The 19,747-nt window shown below is 43.5% G+C and overlaps 1 protein-coding gene across 1 annotated transcript; it reads left to right on the top strand.

The window, feature by feature from the left end:
* Positions 1-4,177: 4,177 nt before the first annotated feature.
* fzd9b (frizzled class receptor 9b) lies at positions 4,178-6,835 on the top strand. The gene has a single exon (XM_056440986.1). The coding sequence runs from the start codon at positions 4,544-4,546 to the stop codon at positions 6,743-6,745; it is 2,202 nt and encodes a 733-aa protein (XP_056296961.1). The 5' UTR covers positions 4,178-4,543; the 3' UTR covers positions 6,746-6,835.
* Positions 6,836-19,747: the final 12,912 nt, after the last annotated feature.

Genomic DNA, 19,747 nt, shown 5'->3' with positions numbered 1-19,747 from the left:
AGTCTTCATCTAGTCTTCATCTAGTCTTCATCCAGCCTTCATCCAGCATTCATCTAGTCTTCATCTAGTCTTCATCTAGTCTTCATCCAGCCTTCATCTAATCTTCATCTAGTCTTCATCCAGCCTTCAACCAGCCTTCATCCAGCCTTCATCCAGCCTTCATCTAGTCTTCATCTAGTTTTCATCCAGTCTTCATCTAGTCTTCATCTAGTCTTCATCCAGCCTTCATCTAGTCTTCATCTAGTCTTCATCCAGCCTTCATCAGGCTCAATTTGTGATCCAGAGGAGGAGATTTCCTTCCATGAGGCACAGGCACACATTGTAGAGCCCGATTATAAAGTTAAGTATTTAAACATCAGTACTTTCACACCTCAGTGGACGAGATCTTAATATTGTCGTCTTACAGGAATAGTTCTTTACTGCTGAGAGCGAGATGAGAAGATAGATATCATATAGTAAATAGAGTCAGCAGTCCGTTAGCTTAGCTTAATTTAGCTTAGCTGGAGGAGCAATGCATTCTGAATGAACTCGATTATTATCCTGCTATCTTGGCTGCAAAATGCCGCAGCTTGTAAATCAGGACCGGCTCGACTCCTGTGGGACAACATTTAGTGCTTATTGCTATCGGTGATACCGTCTTCCCCTGAAGACTGAGAGCTGCTGTAATATTAACTCAAGCATATTCAATCAGCTGTTGAGAAATGCAAGAAATGTGTTCTGATTACAACGTTCTCTTACGGAGGAGGAGCTCAGGACCGTGATGTCTCTTCTGTCCATGCGGAGCAGGTCAAGGTGGTTTGTTGTCGACACCTTTCAGTCTCTCAGCAGAGGTAATGGTTTGGGTCTCTAGCTCTAAATGTTAAAAGTCCACCCGTCACTGTTGGACCAGCACAAAGCCGCCTTCAGAGAGTCCAGCAGGAGGCTAATAGAGACAGAATGCCGTTGACAGCCAATTCAGTCCTGCAGGGCGAGAGGCCAAAATCCTCGAGTTCCAGCCCCGTTTGAGAAAAGATCAAATGCTCCGAGCAGCAGCTGCCGGCTGGAGGCCGCCGCTCGCCACTAGATGGAAACAATCGGCTCGCCGTGCTCCGTGTGTGTGACGCCGCTGAGCAAGTCTAAAACCGCCTGTCTGTGGATTCATCTGTGTTTCCACCTTCCCTGCTGAAGTGTCCTTGAGCAAGGCAGTGAACCCCCTACCAGCTATAAACTATATACTGGAGGAAAATATAAACTATATATTGGAGTAAAATATATAATATACAGGAGGAAAATATAAAATATACAGGAGGAAAATATAAAATATACTGCAGGAAAATATAAAATATAATGGAGTAAAAATATAAAATATACTGGCGTAAAAATATAAGTCTTCATCTAGTCTTCATCCAGCCTTCATCCAGCCTTCATCCAGTCTTCATCTAGTCTTCATCTAGTCTTCATCCAGCCTTCATCTAGTCTTCATCTAGTCTTCATCTAGTCTTCATCCAGCCTTCATCCAGCCTTCATCCAGCCTTCATCTAGTCTTCATCTAGTCTTCATCTAGTCTTCATCTAGTCTTCATCCAGCCTTCATCCAGCATTCATCTAGTCTTCATCTAGTCTTCATCTAGTCTTCATCCAGCCTTCATCTAGTCTTCATCCAGCCTTCAACCAGCCTTCATCCAGCCTTCATCTAGTCTTCATCTAGTCTTCATCTAGTCTTCATCCAGTCTTCATCTAGTCTTCATCTAGTCTTCATCCAGCCTTCATCTAGTCTTCATCTAGTCTTCATCCAGCCTTCATCAGCCTACTGGAGGAAAATATAAACTATATATTGGAGTAAAATATATAATATACAGGAGGAAAATATAAAATATACTGCAAGAAAATATAAAATATAATGGAGTAAAAATATAAAATATACTGGCGTAAAAATATAAAATATACTGGCGTAAAAATATAAAATATACTAGAGTAAAAATATAAAATATACTGCAGGAAAATATAAAATATACAGGAGCAAAATATAAAATATACTGGAGGAAAATATAAAATATACAGGATGAAAATATAAAATATACTGGAGGAAAAGATAAAATATACTGGAGTAAAAATATAAAATATACAGGAGCAAAATATAAAATATACAGGAGGAAAAATATAAAATATCCTGGAGGAAAATGTCAAATATACTGGAGTAAAAATATAAAATATACAGGAGGAAAATATAAAATATACTGCAGGAAAATATAAAATATAATGGAGTAAAAATATAAAATATACTGGCGTAAAAATATAAAATATACTAGAGTAAAAATATAAAATATACTGCAGGAAAATATAAAATATACTGGAGGAAAATATAAAATATACAGGATGAAAATATAAATTATACTGCAGGAAAATATAAAATATAATGAAGTAAAAATATTAAATATACTGGCGTAAAAATATAAAATATACTAGAGTAAAAATATAAAATATACTGCAGGAAAATATAAAATATACAGGAGCAAAATATAAAATATACTGGCGGAAAATATAAAATATACTGGAGGAAAAGATAAAATATACTGGAGTAAAAATATAAAATATACAGGAGCAAAATATAAAATATACAGGAGGAAAAATATAAAATATCCTGGAGGAAAATGTCAAATATACTGGAGTAAAAATATAAAATATACAGGAGGAAAATATAAAATATACTGCAGGAAAATATAAAATATAATGGAGTAAAAATATAAAATATACTGGCGTAAAAATATAAAATATACTAGAGTAAAAATATAAAATATACTGCAGGAAAATATAAAATATACTGGAGGAAAATATAAAATATACAGGATGAAAATATAAATTATACTGCAGGAAAATATAAAATATAATGAAGTAAAAATATTAAATATACTGGCGTAAAAATATAAAATATACTGGCGTAAAAATATAAAATATACTAGAGTAAAAATATAAAATATACTGCAGGAAAATATAAAATATACAGGAGCAAAATATAAAATATACTGGCGGAAAATATAAAATATACAGGATGAAAATATAAAATATACTGGAGGAAAAGATAAAATATACTGGAGTAAAAATATAAAATATACAGGAGCAAAATATAAAATATACAGGAGGAAAAATATAAAATATCCTGGAGGAAAATGTCAAATATACTGGAGTAAAAATATAAAATATACAGGAGGAAAATATAAAATATACTGCAGGAAAATATAAAATATAATGGAGTAAAAATATAAAATATACTGGAGGAAAATATAAAATATACAGGAGCAAAATATAAAAAATACTGGAGGAAAAATATAAAATATACTGGAGGAAAATATAAAATATACAGGAGCAAAATATAAAATATACTGGAGGAAAAGATAAAATATACTGGAGTAAAAATATAAAATATACAGGAGCAAAATATAAAATATACAGGAGGAAAAATATAAAATATCCTGGAGGAAAATGTCAAATATACTGGAGTAAAAATATAAAATATACAGGAGGAAAATATAAAATATACTGCAGGAAAATATAAAATATAATGGAGTAAAAATATAAAATATACTGGAGGAAAATATAAAATATACAGGAGCAAAATATAAAAAATACTGGAGGAAAAATACAAAATATACTGGAGGAAAATATAAAATAGACTAGTGTATAAATAAAGTATTATCATTATTAAGTTTCAGATGCTTTTGTTTATTCTTTGTGTTGCTGCTCCTGAATTTATTTGAGGACTCACATTTCATGCTACTTCATACTTTTATTATATTTATCCAACTATTCCAGTTACTTTGCTAATCAAAACTATATTAAATATGATTGATTTATTTTCTTAATACTTTATATAGTTAATAATCAAAATGTTGCGTCATGCTTTAGTTGTTGTGATCCACCGGTATCACATAAAAGATGATTTGACCCACTTTATGTGGCTTCTGTAAACATCTGAGTTCAAGCAGCCTGTGAATATAAAGTTAATTTAAATGGAACAACTCAAGTAGACGCGGCGAGCAGCCTGACGGTGACCTTCAGTCCCGGGGAGGTCACTCTGAACTCGAGGCCTGGAGGTCTGTGACCCGCAGCATCTGTCTGGCTCCTCGTGTTGCTGAAATGTGAGCGTCATGGAGCCCCCCCCCCCCCCCCCCCGGGCTGGAGTGCCCCCGCGCGGCTCTCCGGCTCCAGACCCGCAGCGGAGCGGCCGGAGCACGGAGCCACGCAGCGGTCACACTTTCCTCTGGAGCGAACGAACGGCGCGGACGCCGCGGCTCCCGGTCACGGCCCCCGGTAACGGCTCCCGGTAACGGCTCAGGTCGGTCACGGCTCCCGGTCGGTTGGATTCACGCTCAGCTTTCGGCGTTTTGCGGGTTTTGATGGTTTCTCCTCCATTGTTTGTCGAAGTTTCGGACCGTCACGTCTCCGGTTCTCACCGCCACCGACCGACGGACCCTCCGGTTCAACCGGACAACAAATAACCGAATAAGTGAACCGTTATACCCGGAGGCTTCTTCTCCTTTCGACTCCCGCCGGAGACCGAGGAGGACATGGAGGAGGAGCGGCTTCACGAGACCAGAGACTCCGCTGCAAGTTTACACTCAACTACGGCCACGCACGGGTCCCTGAACGCGGCCACGCACGGGTCCCTAAACGCCGCCACGCACGGGTCCCTGAACGCGGCCACGGACGGGTCCCTGAACGCGGCCACGCACGGGTCCCTGAACGCGGCCACGCACGGGTCCCTAAACGCCGCCACGCACGGGTCCCTGAACGCGGCCACGCACGGGTCCCTGAACGAGGCCACGGACGGGTCCCTGAACGCGGCCACGCACGGGTCCCTGAACGAGGCCACGGACGGGTCCCTGAACGAGGCCACGGACGGGTCCCTGAACGTGGCCACGGACAGGTCCCTGAACGGGTCCCTGAAAGCGGCCACGGACAGGTCCTTGAACGGGTCAAAGAACGGGTCCCTGAATAGGGCCATGGACGGGTCAAAGAACGCGTCCTTGAACCCAGCCATGAACGGGTCCCTGACCCGGTCCCGGCTCTGGTCCCGGACCGGGTCCCTGCTGACGGTGCTCGCATGCTGCCTGCTGGCGGCCCCCGGCTCCGGCTTCGAGATCGGCTCCTACGACGCGGAGCGCGGTCGGCCGGCGAAGTGCGAGCCGGTGTCGATCCCGATGTGCGCCGGCATCGGCTACAACCTGACGCGCATGCCCAACTTCCTGAACCACGGCGACCAGCGCGAGGCGGCGGCCAAGCTGCACGAGTTCGCCCCCCTGGTGGCCTACGGCTGCGACGCGCAGCTGCGTTTCTTCCTGTGCTCGCTGTACGCGCCCATGTGCACCGACAAGGTGTCGGCCTCCATCCCGGCGTGCCGGCCCATGTGCGAGGCGGCGCGGCGCCGCTGCGCGCCCATCATGAAGAAGTTCAGCTACACCTGGCCCGACGCGCTGGACTGCTCCCGGCTGCCGACCCGCAACGACCCCAACGCGCTGTGCATGGAGGCGCCGGAGAACGAGACGCGGGCCGAGGGCAAGAGGGGCGAGGGCATGCTGCCCGTGGCGCCGCGGCCCCGGCAGCCGGCGGGCGGCGGCGGGCGCGCGGCGCCGGGCGGGTCCGGCTCCTGCGAGAACCCCGACAAGTTCCAGCTGGTGGAGAAGAGCCGGGCGTGCGCGCCGCGCTGCTCGCCGGCCGTGGACGTGCTGTGGTCGCGGCGGGACAAGGCCTTCGCCCTGGTGTGGATGGCGGTGTGGGCGGCGCTCTGCTTCGCCTCCACCGCCTTCACCGTGCTCACCTTCCTCCTGGAGCCGCAGCGCTTCCAGTACCCGGAGCGGCCCATCATCTTCCTCTCCATGTGCTACAACGTCTACTCCGTGGCCTTCGTCATCCGCCTGGCGGCCGGCGCCGAGAACATCGCCTGCGACCGCGAGCACGGCGAGTCGTACATCATCCAGGAGGGGCTGGAGTCCACGGGCTGCACCCTCGTCTTCCTCCTCCTCTACTACTTCGGCATGGCGTCGTCCATCTGGTGGGTCGTCCTCACGCTCACCTGGTTCCTGGCGGCGGGGAGGAAGTGGGGCCACGAGGCCATCGAGGCCCACGGCAACTACTTCCACATGGCGGCGTGGGGCGTGCCGGCGCTGAAGACCATCGTCATCCTCACCATGAGGAAGGTGGCGGGCGACGAGCTGACGGGCCTGTGCTACGTGGGCGGCGCCGACGCCGGCGCGCTCACGGGCTTCGTGCTCATCCCGCTGTCCTGCTACCTGGTCATCGGCACCTCCTTCCTCCTCGCCGGCTTCGTGGCGCTCTTCCACATCCGCAAGGTGATGAAGACGGGGGGCAGCAACACGGAGAAGCTGGAGAAGCTCATGGTGAAGATCGGCATCTACTCCATCCTGTACACGGTGCCGGCCACCTGCGTCCTCGTGTGCTACTTCTACGAGCGGCTGAACATGGACTACTGGAGGCGGCGCGGCCTGCAGACGCCGTGCGGCGGCGCCGGCTGCTCGCTGCGGACCTCGGTGCCGGCGGTGGCCGTGTTCATGCTGAAGATCTTCATGTCGCTGGTGGTCGGCATCACCAGCGGCGTCTGGGTCTGGAGCTCCAAGACGCTGCAGACCTGGCAGAACCTGTGCAGCCGCAAGCTAACGGAGCGGAGCCGCGGCAGGAAGCCGGGCGGCGGAGCCACGAACTGCCACTTCAAGACGGCCACCGGGCGGCAAGACAGCCCCACACACGTGTGAGACACACACACACACAGACACACACACACACACACACACACACAGACACACAGACACACACACACACACACACACAGACAGACACACACACACACACACGTGAGACACACACACAAACACACACACACACACGTGTGAGACACACACACACACACACACAGACAGACACACAGACAGACACACACACACACACACGTGTGAGACAGACACACACACACACACACACACAGACAGACAGACACACAGACACAGACACACACACACACACACACACACACAGACACACACACACACAGACACACACACACAGACACACAGACAGACAGACAGACAGACACACACACACACACACACACACACGTGAGACACACACACAAACACACACGTGTGAGACACACACACACACACACACACACAGACACAGACAGACACACACACACACACACACACACGTGTGAGACACACACACACACACACACACACGTGTGAGACACACACACAGACAGACAGACACACACACACACACAGACACACACACACACACACACGTGTGAGACACACACACACAGACACACACACACACACACACGTGTGAGACACACACACAGACACACACACACACACACACACACACACACACGTGTGAGACACACACACACACACACACACACACGTGAGACACACACACACATGTGTGAGACACACACAGACACACACACACACACACACGTGTGAGACACACACACACACAGACACACACACGTGTGAGACACACACACACACAGACACACACACACAGACACACACACACACACAGACAGCCACACACACACACACACGTGTGAGACACACACACACACAGACACACACACGTGTGAGACACACACACACACACAGACAGCCACACACAGACATACACACGTGTGAGACACACACACACACACACAGACAGCCACACACAGACACACACACGTGTGAGACACACACACAGACACAGACACACACACACGTGTGAGACACACACAGACACACACTCTCTGATCTCCAGTATTCGATGCATAAAGGGAAGTGTTGATGTTGTGTTGATGTTGTGTTCATGTTGTGTTGATGTTGTGTTCCCTCGTGTTGCAGTCGCCATGTCCATGTTGACCTTTGACCTTTTCAAAGCACTGTTATGGAGCTGTGTTGGGACTCCTCCCCCAGTGGCATCAGTTCACTGTATGAATCTGTATAAACGTTTTATTTATTGTACATATATTTAATTGAACTCTCAGATCGGTTGTTTTTGAGCTGAGGAGATGAAGTGCCTTCAGAACCAGGGTTCTGCCTTCAGAGCCCTGGTTCTGCCTTCAGAACCAGGGTTCTGTCTGTTTTTTGGAGGATAATAAATTTGTGGAATTCCCGTCGCTGAGCTTCCTGTTGTTGTTGTTGTTGTTGTTTCACTTTATCTTCTTGTGTGCGACCATCTCAACTTAAACTGATTCAGATCAACAGTCACTAGCGACGGCTCGGCGTGTCCTCTTCCTCCTCCTCCTCCTCCTGCTGCTCCTCCTCTTCTCCTCCTCCTCCTGCTGCTCCTCCTCCTCTCGGTGCCACCGCTCTACATCCAAAGGCCCCGATGCTCCTCAAAGAGCATCTCTGAGGCGCGGCGCCTCGTCTTGATTCATGTTTCATCGTCTAGAAGGAGCAGGAATATGTTTATGACCGTGTTTTAATGCTCACGTCGTCCTCTTCCTCCTGCTCCTCACGTCGTCCTGCTGCTCATCTGATCCTCGGACACTTTGATGTCTGAAGGATTTCATGGTTTCACTTTTCATTGAGCAGCAGCTTTAAATGTGGGCTGCGGTTCCTGGAAGCTGTATCTCTGGTTTAAATACAGATAATTCTACCATGTATATATATGTATATATACATACTTGTATATATTTTATATATATGTATATTTTATATGTATTTATATACATATTTATATGTACATTTTATATATATATATCTTTTATATATATATATATTTTATATATACATAGATATATGTATATATATATATATATCTTTTATTTATAAAAGAGAGAGAGACCCGGTTTGTTTGGGGAGAGAAACTTGCCTCAGTATAAATAATCACTCACTGATTCAGAGAACAAGTATGCCTAACCTTGTGTTCATTAAATAAATATTGTCAGTAATAAAGTCCATTTTATGAAGCACAAGAGCCACCGTGTTCTCACATGGTCCATAAAAAAGAGAAAATAACTAAATAAATAGCTTTTGCATTACAGGACTTTAACTATTTAGGTGCCAAAGTAAATTAGTCACACAGTGAAACAGTCATTCAACACAGAGGACACCATAGAGGACATAGTAGAAGACCTCATAGAGGACCATATAGAGGACACCATAGAGGACCACATAGAGGACATAGTAGAGGATCTCATAGAGGACATAGTAGAGGACCTCATAGAGGACATAGTAGAGGACACCATAGAGGACCACATAGAGGACATAGTAGAGGACACCATAGAGGACCACATAGAGGACATAGTAGAGGACCTCATAGAAGACATAGTAGAGGACACCATAGAGGACATAGTAGAGGACACCATAGAGGACCTCATCGAGGACACTATAGAAGACCTCATAGAGGACCTCAGAGGACACCATAGAGGACATAGTAGAAGACCTCATAGAGGACACCATAGAGGACCTAGTAGAAGACCTCATAGAGGACCTAGTAGAGGACATCATAGAGGACACCATAGAGGACCTCATAGAGGACCTCGTAGAGCAGCCGTGTGGCGTCTCCAGAGGTTCCGCGTGGTTCCCGTTCAGGTGAAGCAGGACTCAAGTTGTATTCATGTGATGAAGACTCCACGTGTGAAGAGTTCACTTCAGGACTTAATCCTGACAACCAGAGCGTCCTCCACCTCCTGGTTCCCCGTAGACCTGGTCCTGGACCTGACACCACGTCACGGTCCACTGGGTCATGGTGGTTCTGCCTCATGTAGAGCGTCCTCCACTTCAGCCTCGTGTAGAGCGTCCTCCACTTCAGCCTCGTGTAGAGCGTCCTCCACTTCAGCCTCGTGTAGAGCGTCCTCCACTTCAGCATCATGTAGAGCGTCCTCCACTTCAGCCTCGTGTAGAGCGTCCTCCACTTCCGCCTCGTGTAGAGCGTCCTCCACCAGAGAGGACAAACAGCGTGAGACACAAACCAGCTGGACACACCTGAACCGATTAGATAGGAAGGAGGTCACAGCAGAGGGTTAAGGACACGGGGTAGAAGAGAGCGTTAAGGACACTAGTGTAGAGGGTTAAGGACACGGGGTAGAAGAGAGCGTTAAGGACACTAGTGTAGAGGGTTAAGGACACGGGGTAGAAGAGAGCGTTAAGGACACTAGTGTAGAGGTTAAGGACATGGGGTAGAAGAGAGCGTTAAGGACACTAGTGTAGAGGGTTAAGGACACGGGGTAGAAGAGAGCGTTAAGGACACTAGTGTAGAGGGTTAAGGACATGGGGTAGGAGAGAGCGTTAAGGACACTAGTGTAGAGGGTTAAGGACACGGGGTAGAAGAGAGCGTTAAGGACACAAGTGTAGAGGGTTAAGGACACGGGGTAGGAGAGAGCATTAAGGACACTAGTGTAGAGGGTTAAGGACACGGGGTAGAAGAGAGCGTTAAGGACACTAGTGTAGAGGGTTAAGGACACGGGGTAGAAGAGAGCGTTAAGGACACAAGTGTAGAGGGTTAAGGACATGGGGTAGGAGAGAGCGTTAAGGACACTAGTGTAGAGGGTTAAGGACACGGGGTAGAAGAGAGCGTTAAGGACACTAGTGTAGAGGGTTAAGGACACGGGGTAGAGAGCGTTAAGGACACTAGTGTAGAGGGTTAAGGACATGGGGTAGGAGAGAGCGTTAAGGACACTAGTGTAGAGGGTTAAGGACACGGGGTAGAAGAGAGCGTTAAGGACACTAGTGTAGAGGGTTAAGGACATGGGGTAGGAGAGAGCGTTAAGGACACTAGTGTAGAGGGTTAAGGACACGGGGTAGAAGAGAGCGTTAAGGACACTAGTGTAGAGGGTTAAGGACACGGGGTAGAAGAGAGCGTTAAGGACACTAGTGTAGAGGGTTAAGGACACGGGGTAGAAGAGAGCGTTAAGGACACAAGTGTAGAGGGTTAAGGACACGGGGTAGAAGAGAGCGTTAAGGACACAAGTGTAGAGGGTTAAGGACACGGGGTAGGAGAGAGCGTTAAGGACACAAGTGTAGAGGGTTAAGGACACGGGGTAGGAGAGAGCGTTAAGGACACTAGTGTAGAGGGTTAAGGACACGGGGTAGGAGAGGGCGTTAAGGACACAAGTGTAGAGGGTTAAGGACACGGGGTAGGAGAGAGCGTTAAGGACACAAGTGTAGAGGGTTAAGGACACGGGGTAGGAGAGAGCGTTAAGGACACAAGTGTAGAGGGTTAAGGACACGGGGTAGGAGAGAGCATTAAGGACACAAGTGTAGAGGGTTAAGGACACGGGGTAGGAGAGAGCATTAAGGACACAAGTGTAGAGGGTTAAGGACACAGGGTAGAAGAGAGCGTTAAGGACACTAGTGTAGAGGGTTAAGGACACTAGGTAGTGAGTTAAGGACACTAGGTAGTGAGTTAAGGACACTAGGTAGTGATGACTCCATCTCTACGTTTCCAGGTCACTGGAATCTATTTTCAGTGAATCTTCAGAGGAGAAACCTTCATTCCAAAAACAGAGTTTGTTTGAGGGGTGGAGATGTGGCTGCCGGGAACACACACACACACACACACCTCCACACACACACACACACACCTCCACACACACACACCTCCACACACACACACACACACCTCCACACACACACACACACCTCCACACACACACACCTCCACACACACACACACACCTCCACACACACACACACACACACACACACACACACCTCCACACACACACACCTCCACACACACACACCTCCACACACACACACACCTCCACACACACACACACACACACCTCCACACACACACACACCTCCACACACACACACACACCTCCACACACACACCTCCACACACACCTCCACACACACACACACACACACACACCTCCACACACACACCTCCACACACACACACACACACCTCCACACACACACACACACACACACACACACACACACACACACACACACACACACCTCCACACACACACACACACACACCTCCACACACACACACACACACACACCTCCACACACACACACACACACACCTCCACACACACACACACACACACACACACCTCCACACACACACACCTCACTGTGTCGACCGTCAGCTGAACCCAGTGTGTTGGTTCTGGGGCAACAGGCCCGGTTCTGTTGATCCCGGATCGGAGGATTTGTTTTCCGTGGAGAGCCTCGGCGTTCTGGCTGCTGACGCCATGTTTGTCTGCGGAGGAGGCTCCTCCTCCTCCTCCTCCTCCTCCTCCTCCCCTTGAGCACTATCCCTTTCCTGGGAGGTTTTGATGTGTAAATGAGCTCATTGAGAACCTGAAGCCCCAAAGAGACGCTTACCATGAAAATACAGCAGAGACACACAGAGCCACAGTCACACGGCCAGGGGCCCCACGGCCACAGTCACACGGCCAGGGGCCCCACGGCCACAGTCACACGGCCAGGGGCCCACGGCCGCCTGCTGGACACACACACACTACTGCCCTTTGTGACTCATCACGCAGACATAAACATTTACACTGTGACCTCTGGAAGAATCCACGGCCGACGGCTGGAGGGTCCAGAGGGTCTGGAGGTCTGGAGGGTCCAGAGGGTCTGGAGGTCTGGAGGGTCTGGAGGTCTGGAGGTCTGGAGGGTCCAGAGGGTCTGGAGGTCTGGAGGGTCCAGAGGGTCTGGAGGTCTGGAGGGTCTGGAGGTCTGGAGGTCTGGAGGGTCCAGAGGGTCTGGAGGTCTGGAGGGTCCAGAGGGTCTGGAGGTCTGGAGGGTCTGGAGGGTCCAGAGGGTCTGGAGGTCTGGAGGTCTGGAGGGTCCAGAGGGTCTGGAGGTCTGGAGGTCTGGAGGTCTGGAGGTCTGGAGATCTGGAGGTCTGGAGGTCTGGAGGTCTGGAGGTCTGGAGGTCTGGAGGTCTGGAGGGTCTGGAGGTCTGGAGGTCTGGAGGTCTGGAGGTCTGGAGGCCTGGAGGTCTGGAGGTCTGGAGGTCTGGAGGTCTGGAGGTCTGGAGGCCTGGAGGTCTGGAGGTCTGGAGGTCTGGAGGTCTGGAGGTCTGGAGGTCTGGAGGTCTGGAGGTCTGGAGGTCTGGAGGTCTGGAGGGTCTGGAGGTCTGGAGGTCTGGAGGTCTGGAGGTCTGGAGGTCTGGAGGTCTGGAGGCCTGGAGGTCTGGAGGTCTGGAGGTCTGGAGGTCTGGAGGTCTGGAGGCCTGGAGGTCTGGAGGTCTGGAGGTCTAGAGGCCTGGAGGCCTGGAGGCCTGGAGGTCTGGAGGTCTGGAGGTCTGGAGGCCTGGAGGTCTGGAGGTCTGGAGGTCTGGAGGTCTGGAGGTCTGGAGGCCTGGAGGTCTGGAGGTCTGGAGGTCTGGAGGTCTGGAGGTCTGGAGGTCTGGAGGTCTGGAGGTCTGGAGGGTCTGGAGGTCTGGAGGTCTGGAGGTCTGGAGGGTCTGGAGGTCTGGAGGTCTGGAGGGTCTGGAGGTCTGGAGGTCTGGAGGTCTGGAGGGTCTGGAGGTCTGGAGGTCTGGAGGTCTGGAGGTCTGGAGGTCTGGAGGTCTGGAGGTCTGGAGGTCTGGAGGTCTGGAGGTCTGGAGGTCTGGAGGGTCTGGAGGTCTGGAGGTCTGGAGGTCTGGAGGTCTGGAGGTCTGGAGGTCTGGAGGTCTGGAGGGTCTGGAGGTCTGGAGGGTCTGGAGGTCTGGAGGTCTGGAGGTCTGGAGGGTCTGGAGGTCTGGAGGGTCTGGAGGTCTGGAGGGTCCAGAGGGTCTGGAGGTCTGGAGGTCTGGAGGGTCTGGAGGTCTGGAGGGTCTGGAGGTCTGGAGGTCTGGAGTATCTGTTTGAGGGGTTGTCGTGTTGCACGATCAGAGGGATTATGTAGGTCATCGGAGAGGCAGGGCGCCCCTCTGGAGCCGCCATCTTCATTGGGTTGCTAGGCAGCCGGCGCTCTAATCTCTTGGACCACAGAGTCTCCCCCGAGGAGGAGGAGGAGGAGGAGGAGGAGGAGGAGGAGCGGCAGTCGGAGTCACAAAGGACGACGAGGGAAGAGAAAGCAGCGTCACAAAGAACACGGAGCCGTGAAGGGGCTCTTAGAAAGAGAGGGGGGGGGGGGCTACGCCGGGCCTGCTGGACCTCTCCAAACCCGGCGGTTCTGTTTGTGCCGTTGACTGAATAACTGAAGGCGGATCGACCAATCACACGGCTCGACCCGGGGGAGACCTCCTGGCGCCGGGCGAGCTTCCTCAAACAGAGTTCTGAATGTCAACAGGTACCGACACGGATCAGAACCAGAGCCGGGTCTGGCAAGTGTGTCTGGTGTCACGCTGCCCCCCCCCCCCCCCCACACACACACACACACACACAGATCTGTCTGAAGGGACAGAACAACATGGAAAACGTCAACTTCTTTTAGAGATATATTTATTTCTAAAGCTAGGAGGTGGATTTAGCTAAGCTAAGCTAACAGCGGGCTTAATGTTTACTGCACTGACTGAATCTTCTTTTAAAATGTCAAACTATGCAACGGTTGGACTGAAGATGTAGAAACGTAGAAACTTAGTTCACAAAGTGAACAATGCTGAGGACAGATAAGCTCAAAGGAAATGGAACTCTTTAGGATCTCTGATCTCTGAGCTGACAGATCCACATCTCATATGAATCCAAGAACAGAAAGCAATGAATGAACCAGCTCTGCTTCCCTAGCGCTGAGCTAACAGGCGTCACCTGTGAACCTCGAGCTCCTCGTCCAAGTGTCCCCCACATGTTGGGAACTATCAATATTCTTTAAAGTGTGTGAGACACATGAAGACGACTCGACCCGACGGGCAGAACTCGTCCTGTGAAGCGGCTCCACAGCTCTAAGGGGGAGGACTAATGAGGGGGCGGGGCATTCACAGGGTGAGGACTAATGAGGGGGCGGGGCATTCACAGGGTGAGGACTAATGAGGGGGAGGGGCATTCACAGGGTGAGGACTAATGAGGGGGAGGGGCATCCACAGGGGAGGACTAATGAGGGGGAGGGGCATCCACAGGGTGAGGACTAATGAGGGGGAGGGGCATTCACAGGGTGAGGACTAATGAGGGGGAGGGGCATTCACAGGGTGAGGACTAATGAGGGAGGGGCATCCACAGGGAGGACTAATGAGGGGAGGGGCATCCAGGGGAGGACTAATGAGGGAGGGCATTCACAGGGTGAGGACTAATGAGGGGGGGGCAGGGTGAGTGTGTTGGGGGGGGGGGTATGTGTGTGTGTGTGTATATGTGTGTGTATGTGTATATGTGTGTGTATATGTGTGTATGTTTAGGGTTTGTTTTTTATGTTTGTTTTTTTTGGGGTATTTTTATGGTTATGTTATGTTTGTTTTGTTATGGTTGTTATGGTTTGTTTATTATTTTGGTTTGTTTATGGTTTGTTTTTTTGTTTGTTTATGTTTGGTTATTTTTTGGGGTTAATGTTTGTTTTTTATGTTTGTTTATTTTTGGGGTTATGGTTGTTTGGTATATTTGTTTGTTGTTTGGTTTTTTTATGTTATTATTTTTGGGGTTAAGGGTTTTTGTTTATATTAGGGTGTTTATTTTATTATGTTTTTTTTGTTAGGGTTGTTATATTGTTTTTTATGTTTGTTTATGTTTGGGGATCTGTGGGTATAGGTTGTTTGGTATAGGTTGTTCGGGTTTGTTTTGGGGGTTATTTTTGTTATAGGTTGGTTTTTTTATGTTTGTTTTTTTCGGGTTGTTTAGGGTTTTTTGGGGTATTTTTTGGGTTCGGGTTATTTTTGTTAGGGTATTTTTGGGGTTTTTTTATTTTATTTGGGGTTATTTTATGTTTGGTTAGGGTTATTATGTTTGTTTTTTTTGGGGTTGTTTATGTTAGGGTTTTATTTATGTTTTTTATGGTTATATTTTGGGGTTATTATTATTTTTTGGGATTTGGGTTTGGGGGTTTGGGGTTGGGGATATGGTTTTTTATGTTTGGGGATTTTGGGGTTATTTTTGGGGTTTTATTTTTGGGGTTAGGTTTGTAGGGGGGGTTGGGGTTGGGGTTATTTTTTTTTGGGGTTATGTTTGGTTGGGGATTGGGGTTTTGGGGATTATTTTATGTTTTTTTATGTTTGGTATGTTATTGTTTATAGTTGGGGTTGTTTTATTTTGGGGATATTTTAGGGTTGGTTATTTATGTTTGATTATGGTTTGTTATTTTTGGATAGGGTTTTGGGGATTGGGTTATTTATGTTTTGTTAGGGTTGGGGTATGTTTATGGTTATGTTGTTATGTTTATTTTGGGGATTATGTTTTTTGGTTGGTTATTATGTTATATTTATTTGGGGAGGTTGGTTCATGTTTGTTTATTTATGGTATTTATTTTATGTTTATTTTTGGGGTTTTAAAAGGGTTTTGGGGTGGTTATGTTGGTATATTTGGTTTTTGGGGATATGGGTTGGGGTATTTATGGTTTTTTATATTTATTTTTGTTATGGTTTGTTTATTTTTGGGGTTTTATGTTTGGTTATTTTTATGGTTTTTTATGTTTTTTTATTTATAGTTTATGTTTGTTATGGTTATTTATGGTTGTTATGGTTATAAATGTTGGTTTTTTATGTTTGGTTTTATGTTTTTTTATGTTTGGGTTATGTTTGTTTAGGGTTATGTTATGGTTTGTTTATATTATGGTTATGTTATGTTATATTATGTTATATGGTTTGTTTATTTTAGGGTTATTTTATTTATGTTTTTTGGTTATTTATGTTTGGTTATTTTATTTATGGTTATTTTATGTTTGTTATTTATGTTTTATTTATGGTTTTTTATGTTTTTTATTTATGTTTATTTATTTAGGGTTTTATTTTTATGTTATTTATGTTTGGTTTGTTATGGTTATTTATGTTTATTTATTTTTGGGGTTATTTATGTTTTTTATGGTTTGTTTAATGTTTAATATTATGTTTATTTATGGTTATTTTATGTTTATGTTTGTTTATTTGGTTATTTTTGTTTTGTTTTTTATGGTTTGTTTTGTTATGTTTATTTATGTTTGTTTATGTTTTTAATTAAAATTGTGTTTTAAATGTGTTGTGTGTATAATGTGTGTATTTATGGTGTGGTTTAGGAAATATAGGGGTTATTATGTTAAAAGGGAGTGTGGATAGGGTTTTTATTATGGTTTGTTTGGATATTTGGTTATTTTATGGTTTGTTTATGTTTTTATAGTTTGTATTTTTTTTAGGGTTTTTGGGGTTATGTTTGGTTATGTTTGTTATTTTTGGGGTTTTTTTCTTTTTGGGGTTTTATTTATGGTTTGTTAGGGTTTGTTATGGTTTGTTTATGTTTTTTTATGGTTTGTTTATGTTTTATTTTTTGGTTATGGTTTGTTATTTATGTTTTGTTTAATGGTTTTTTTATTTTATGGTTATTTATGTTTGGTTATGTTTGTTTTGTTTAATGGTTTGGTTATGTTTGTTATGTTTATTTATATATTGTTTGGTTATTTATGGTTTGTTTATGTTTATTTAGGGTTTGTTTATTTTTTTTTAGGGTTGGGGTTATGTTATTTATGTTTTTTTTGGGGTTATTTATTTATTTAGGGTTATATATTATGTTAGGGTTATTTTTATGTTTGGTTTTTTGTTTGGTTATGTTTTATATTTTTATATTTGTTTTATATGTTTATGTTTGTTTTTTTGGTTATATTTTGGTTATGGTTTGTTTGTTTATATATTGTTTATTTATGGTTTGTTTGTTTAGGGTTTTTGGGGTTATGTTTGTGTTATGTTTATTTATGTTTTGTTCGGGTTTTATATATTTTTTTGGGGTTATGTTTATATTTGTTATATATATGTTTGTGTTATGTTTTTTTATTTTTGGGGTTTTATTTTATGTTTGTTCTGGTTTGTTATGGTTTGTTTATGGTTATGTTTAATGGTTTTTTATTTATTTTTGGGGTGTATTTTATGGTTTTTTTATTTTTTTCTGTTTTGGTTATGTTTATTTATGGTTTTTTTATGTTTGGTTATGTTTAATTTATTTTTGGGGTTATTTTATTTATTTTATGGTTATTTATGGTTTTTTATATTTGTTATGGTTATGTTTTATTATGTTTTTATTTTATTTTATGTTTTATATTTTTGGTTTGTTTTGGGGTTTTATATGTGTTTGTTATTTTATTTTTTTATTTTTGGGGTTTTTTATGTTTATATTTTGTTATGGTTATGTTATGGTTATGTTATGTTTTGGTTTATATATGGTTTTTTTCGTTATGGTTATTTTTTGGGGTTATATTTTATTATGTTTTGGTTATTTATGTTATGGTTTATATTTGTTATTTTTGTTTATATATATTTTATTTTTGGGGTTATATATATTTTTTATATTTGTTTATATTTGTTATATATTGTTTTATATATATTTATATTTATATATTTTATATTTGTTTATATTTATATATTTATGGTTTTGTTTATATTTGTTATGGTATATTGTTTTATATTTTTTATATGGTTTTTTATGTTTGGTTTTTTATGTTTTTTTATATATTGGTTTATATTGTATATATTTTGTTTATGGTTTATTTTATGGTTATATTTGTTTAGGGTTATTTTTGGGGTTATTTTATTTATTTTATGTTTTTTTATGGTTTGTTTATGTTTGGTTATATTTTGTTATGTTTGGTTTATATATATTATAGGGTTTTATATATTTGTTATTTATTTTTTGTTTTTTTATGGTTATTTTTGTTATTTAGGGTTTGTATTATTTTATTTTTGGGGTTATGTTTATGTTATATATATGTTTTTTTGGTTGTATATTTTTATGTTTGTTTATATTTGTTATGGTTTTTTATGTTTTTTTATGTTTTATATGGTTATTTTATGTTTGTTTATTAGGGTTTGTTTTGTTTGTTTATTTGTTTTGTTTGTTTATGTTTTAATAATATATATTGTGATAATATTTTGTTTATAATGTGTGTTTTTGTATATGTGTGTGTATATTTTATGTTTATTTGTGTGTATATATGTTTATTTGTTTGGTTATGTTTTATATGTTTATATTTTGTTATTTTTATGTTTTTTTATATTATTTATGTTTTATATTATATTATAGGGTTTTTATTATATGTGTTATGTATATATTGTTTTTTATTTTTTTATTTTATGTTTTGGGGTTTTTTATTTTATATATATGTTTATTTTATATTTGTATTTATGTTATATTGTTTGGTTATTTATGTTTATATTATGTTTATTTTTGGGGTTATATATTGTTTATTTTGGTATATGTTTGGTTATGTTTATATATATATTTGGTTATTTTATTTTATGTTTGGTTATGTTTGGTTCTTGTTTAGGGTTTTATTTAGGGTTTTATCTTTTGTTTTTTTGGGGTTATTTTTGGGGTTTTATTTTTATATTTGTTATGTTTGGTTATCTTTTGTTTATCTTTTTTTATGGTTTGTTTATGGTTATTTTAGGGTTTGTTATGGTTTGTTTATGGTTATGTTTGTGTTATGGTTATTTATGGTTTATTTTATGGTTTGTTTATTTATGTTATTTATGTTATAATTTTTGTTTTTTATTTTTGTTTATTTTATATTTTTTTGTTATATTTTGTTTATTTATGGTTATGTTTGGTTATTTTTTGGGGTTTATGTTTAGGGTTTGTTATGGTTATATATTTGTTTTTTATTTTTTGGGGTTTTATGTTTTGGTTATGTTTGGTTATGGTTAGATGGTTTGTTTTGTTATATTTGGTTATTTTTGTTTGTTATGGTTATTTTTGGTTATGTTTGGTT

Source organism: Pseudoliparis swirei, chromosome 20 (assembly GCF_029220125.1).
Source record: "Pseudoliparis swirei isolate HS2019 ecotype Mariana Trench chromosome 20, NWPU_hadal_v1, whole genome shotgun sequence".
Lineage (NCBI taxonomy): Eukaryota > Metazoa > Chordata > Actinopteri > Perciformes > Liparidae > Pseudoliparis > Pseudoliparis swirei.
Note: the sequence above shows the minus strand (reverse complement) of the source record. Positions and strands in the feature narration are given on the sequence as shown.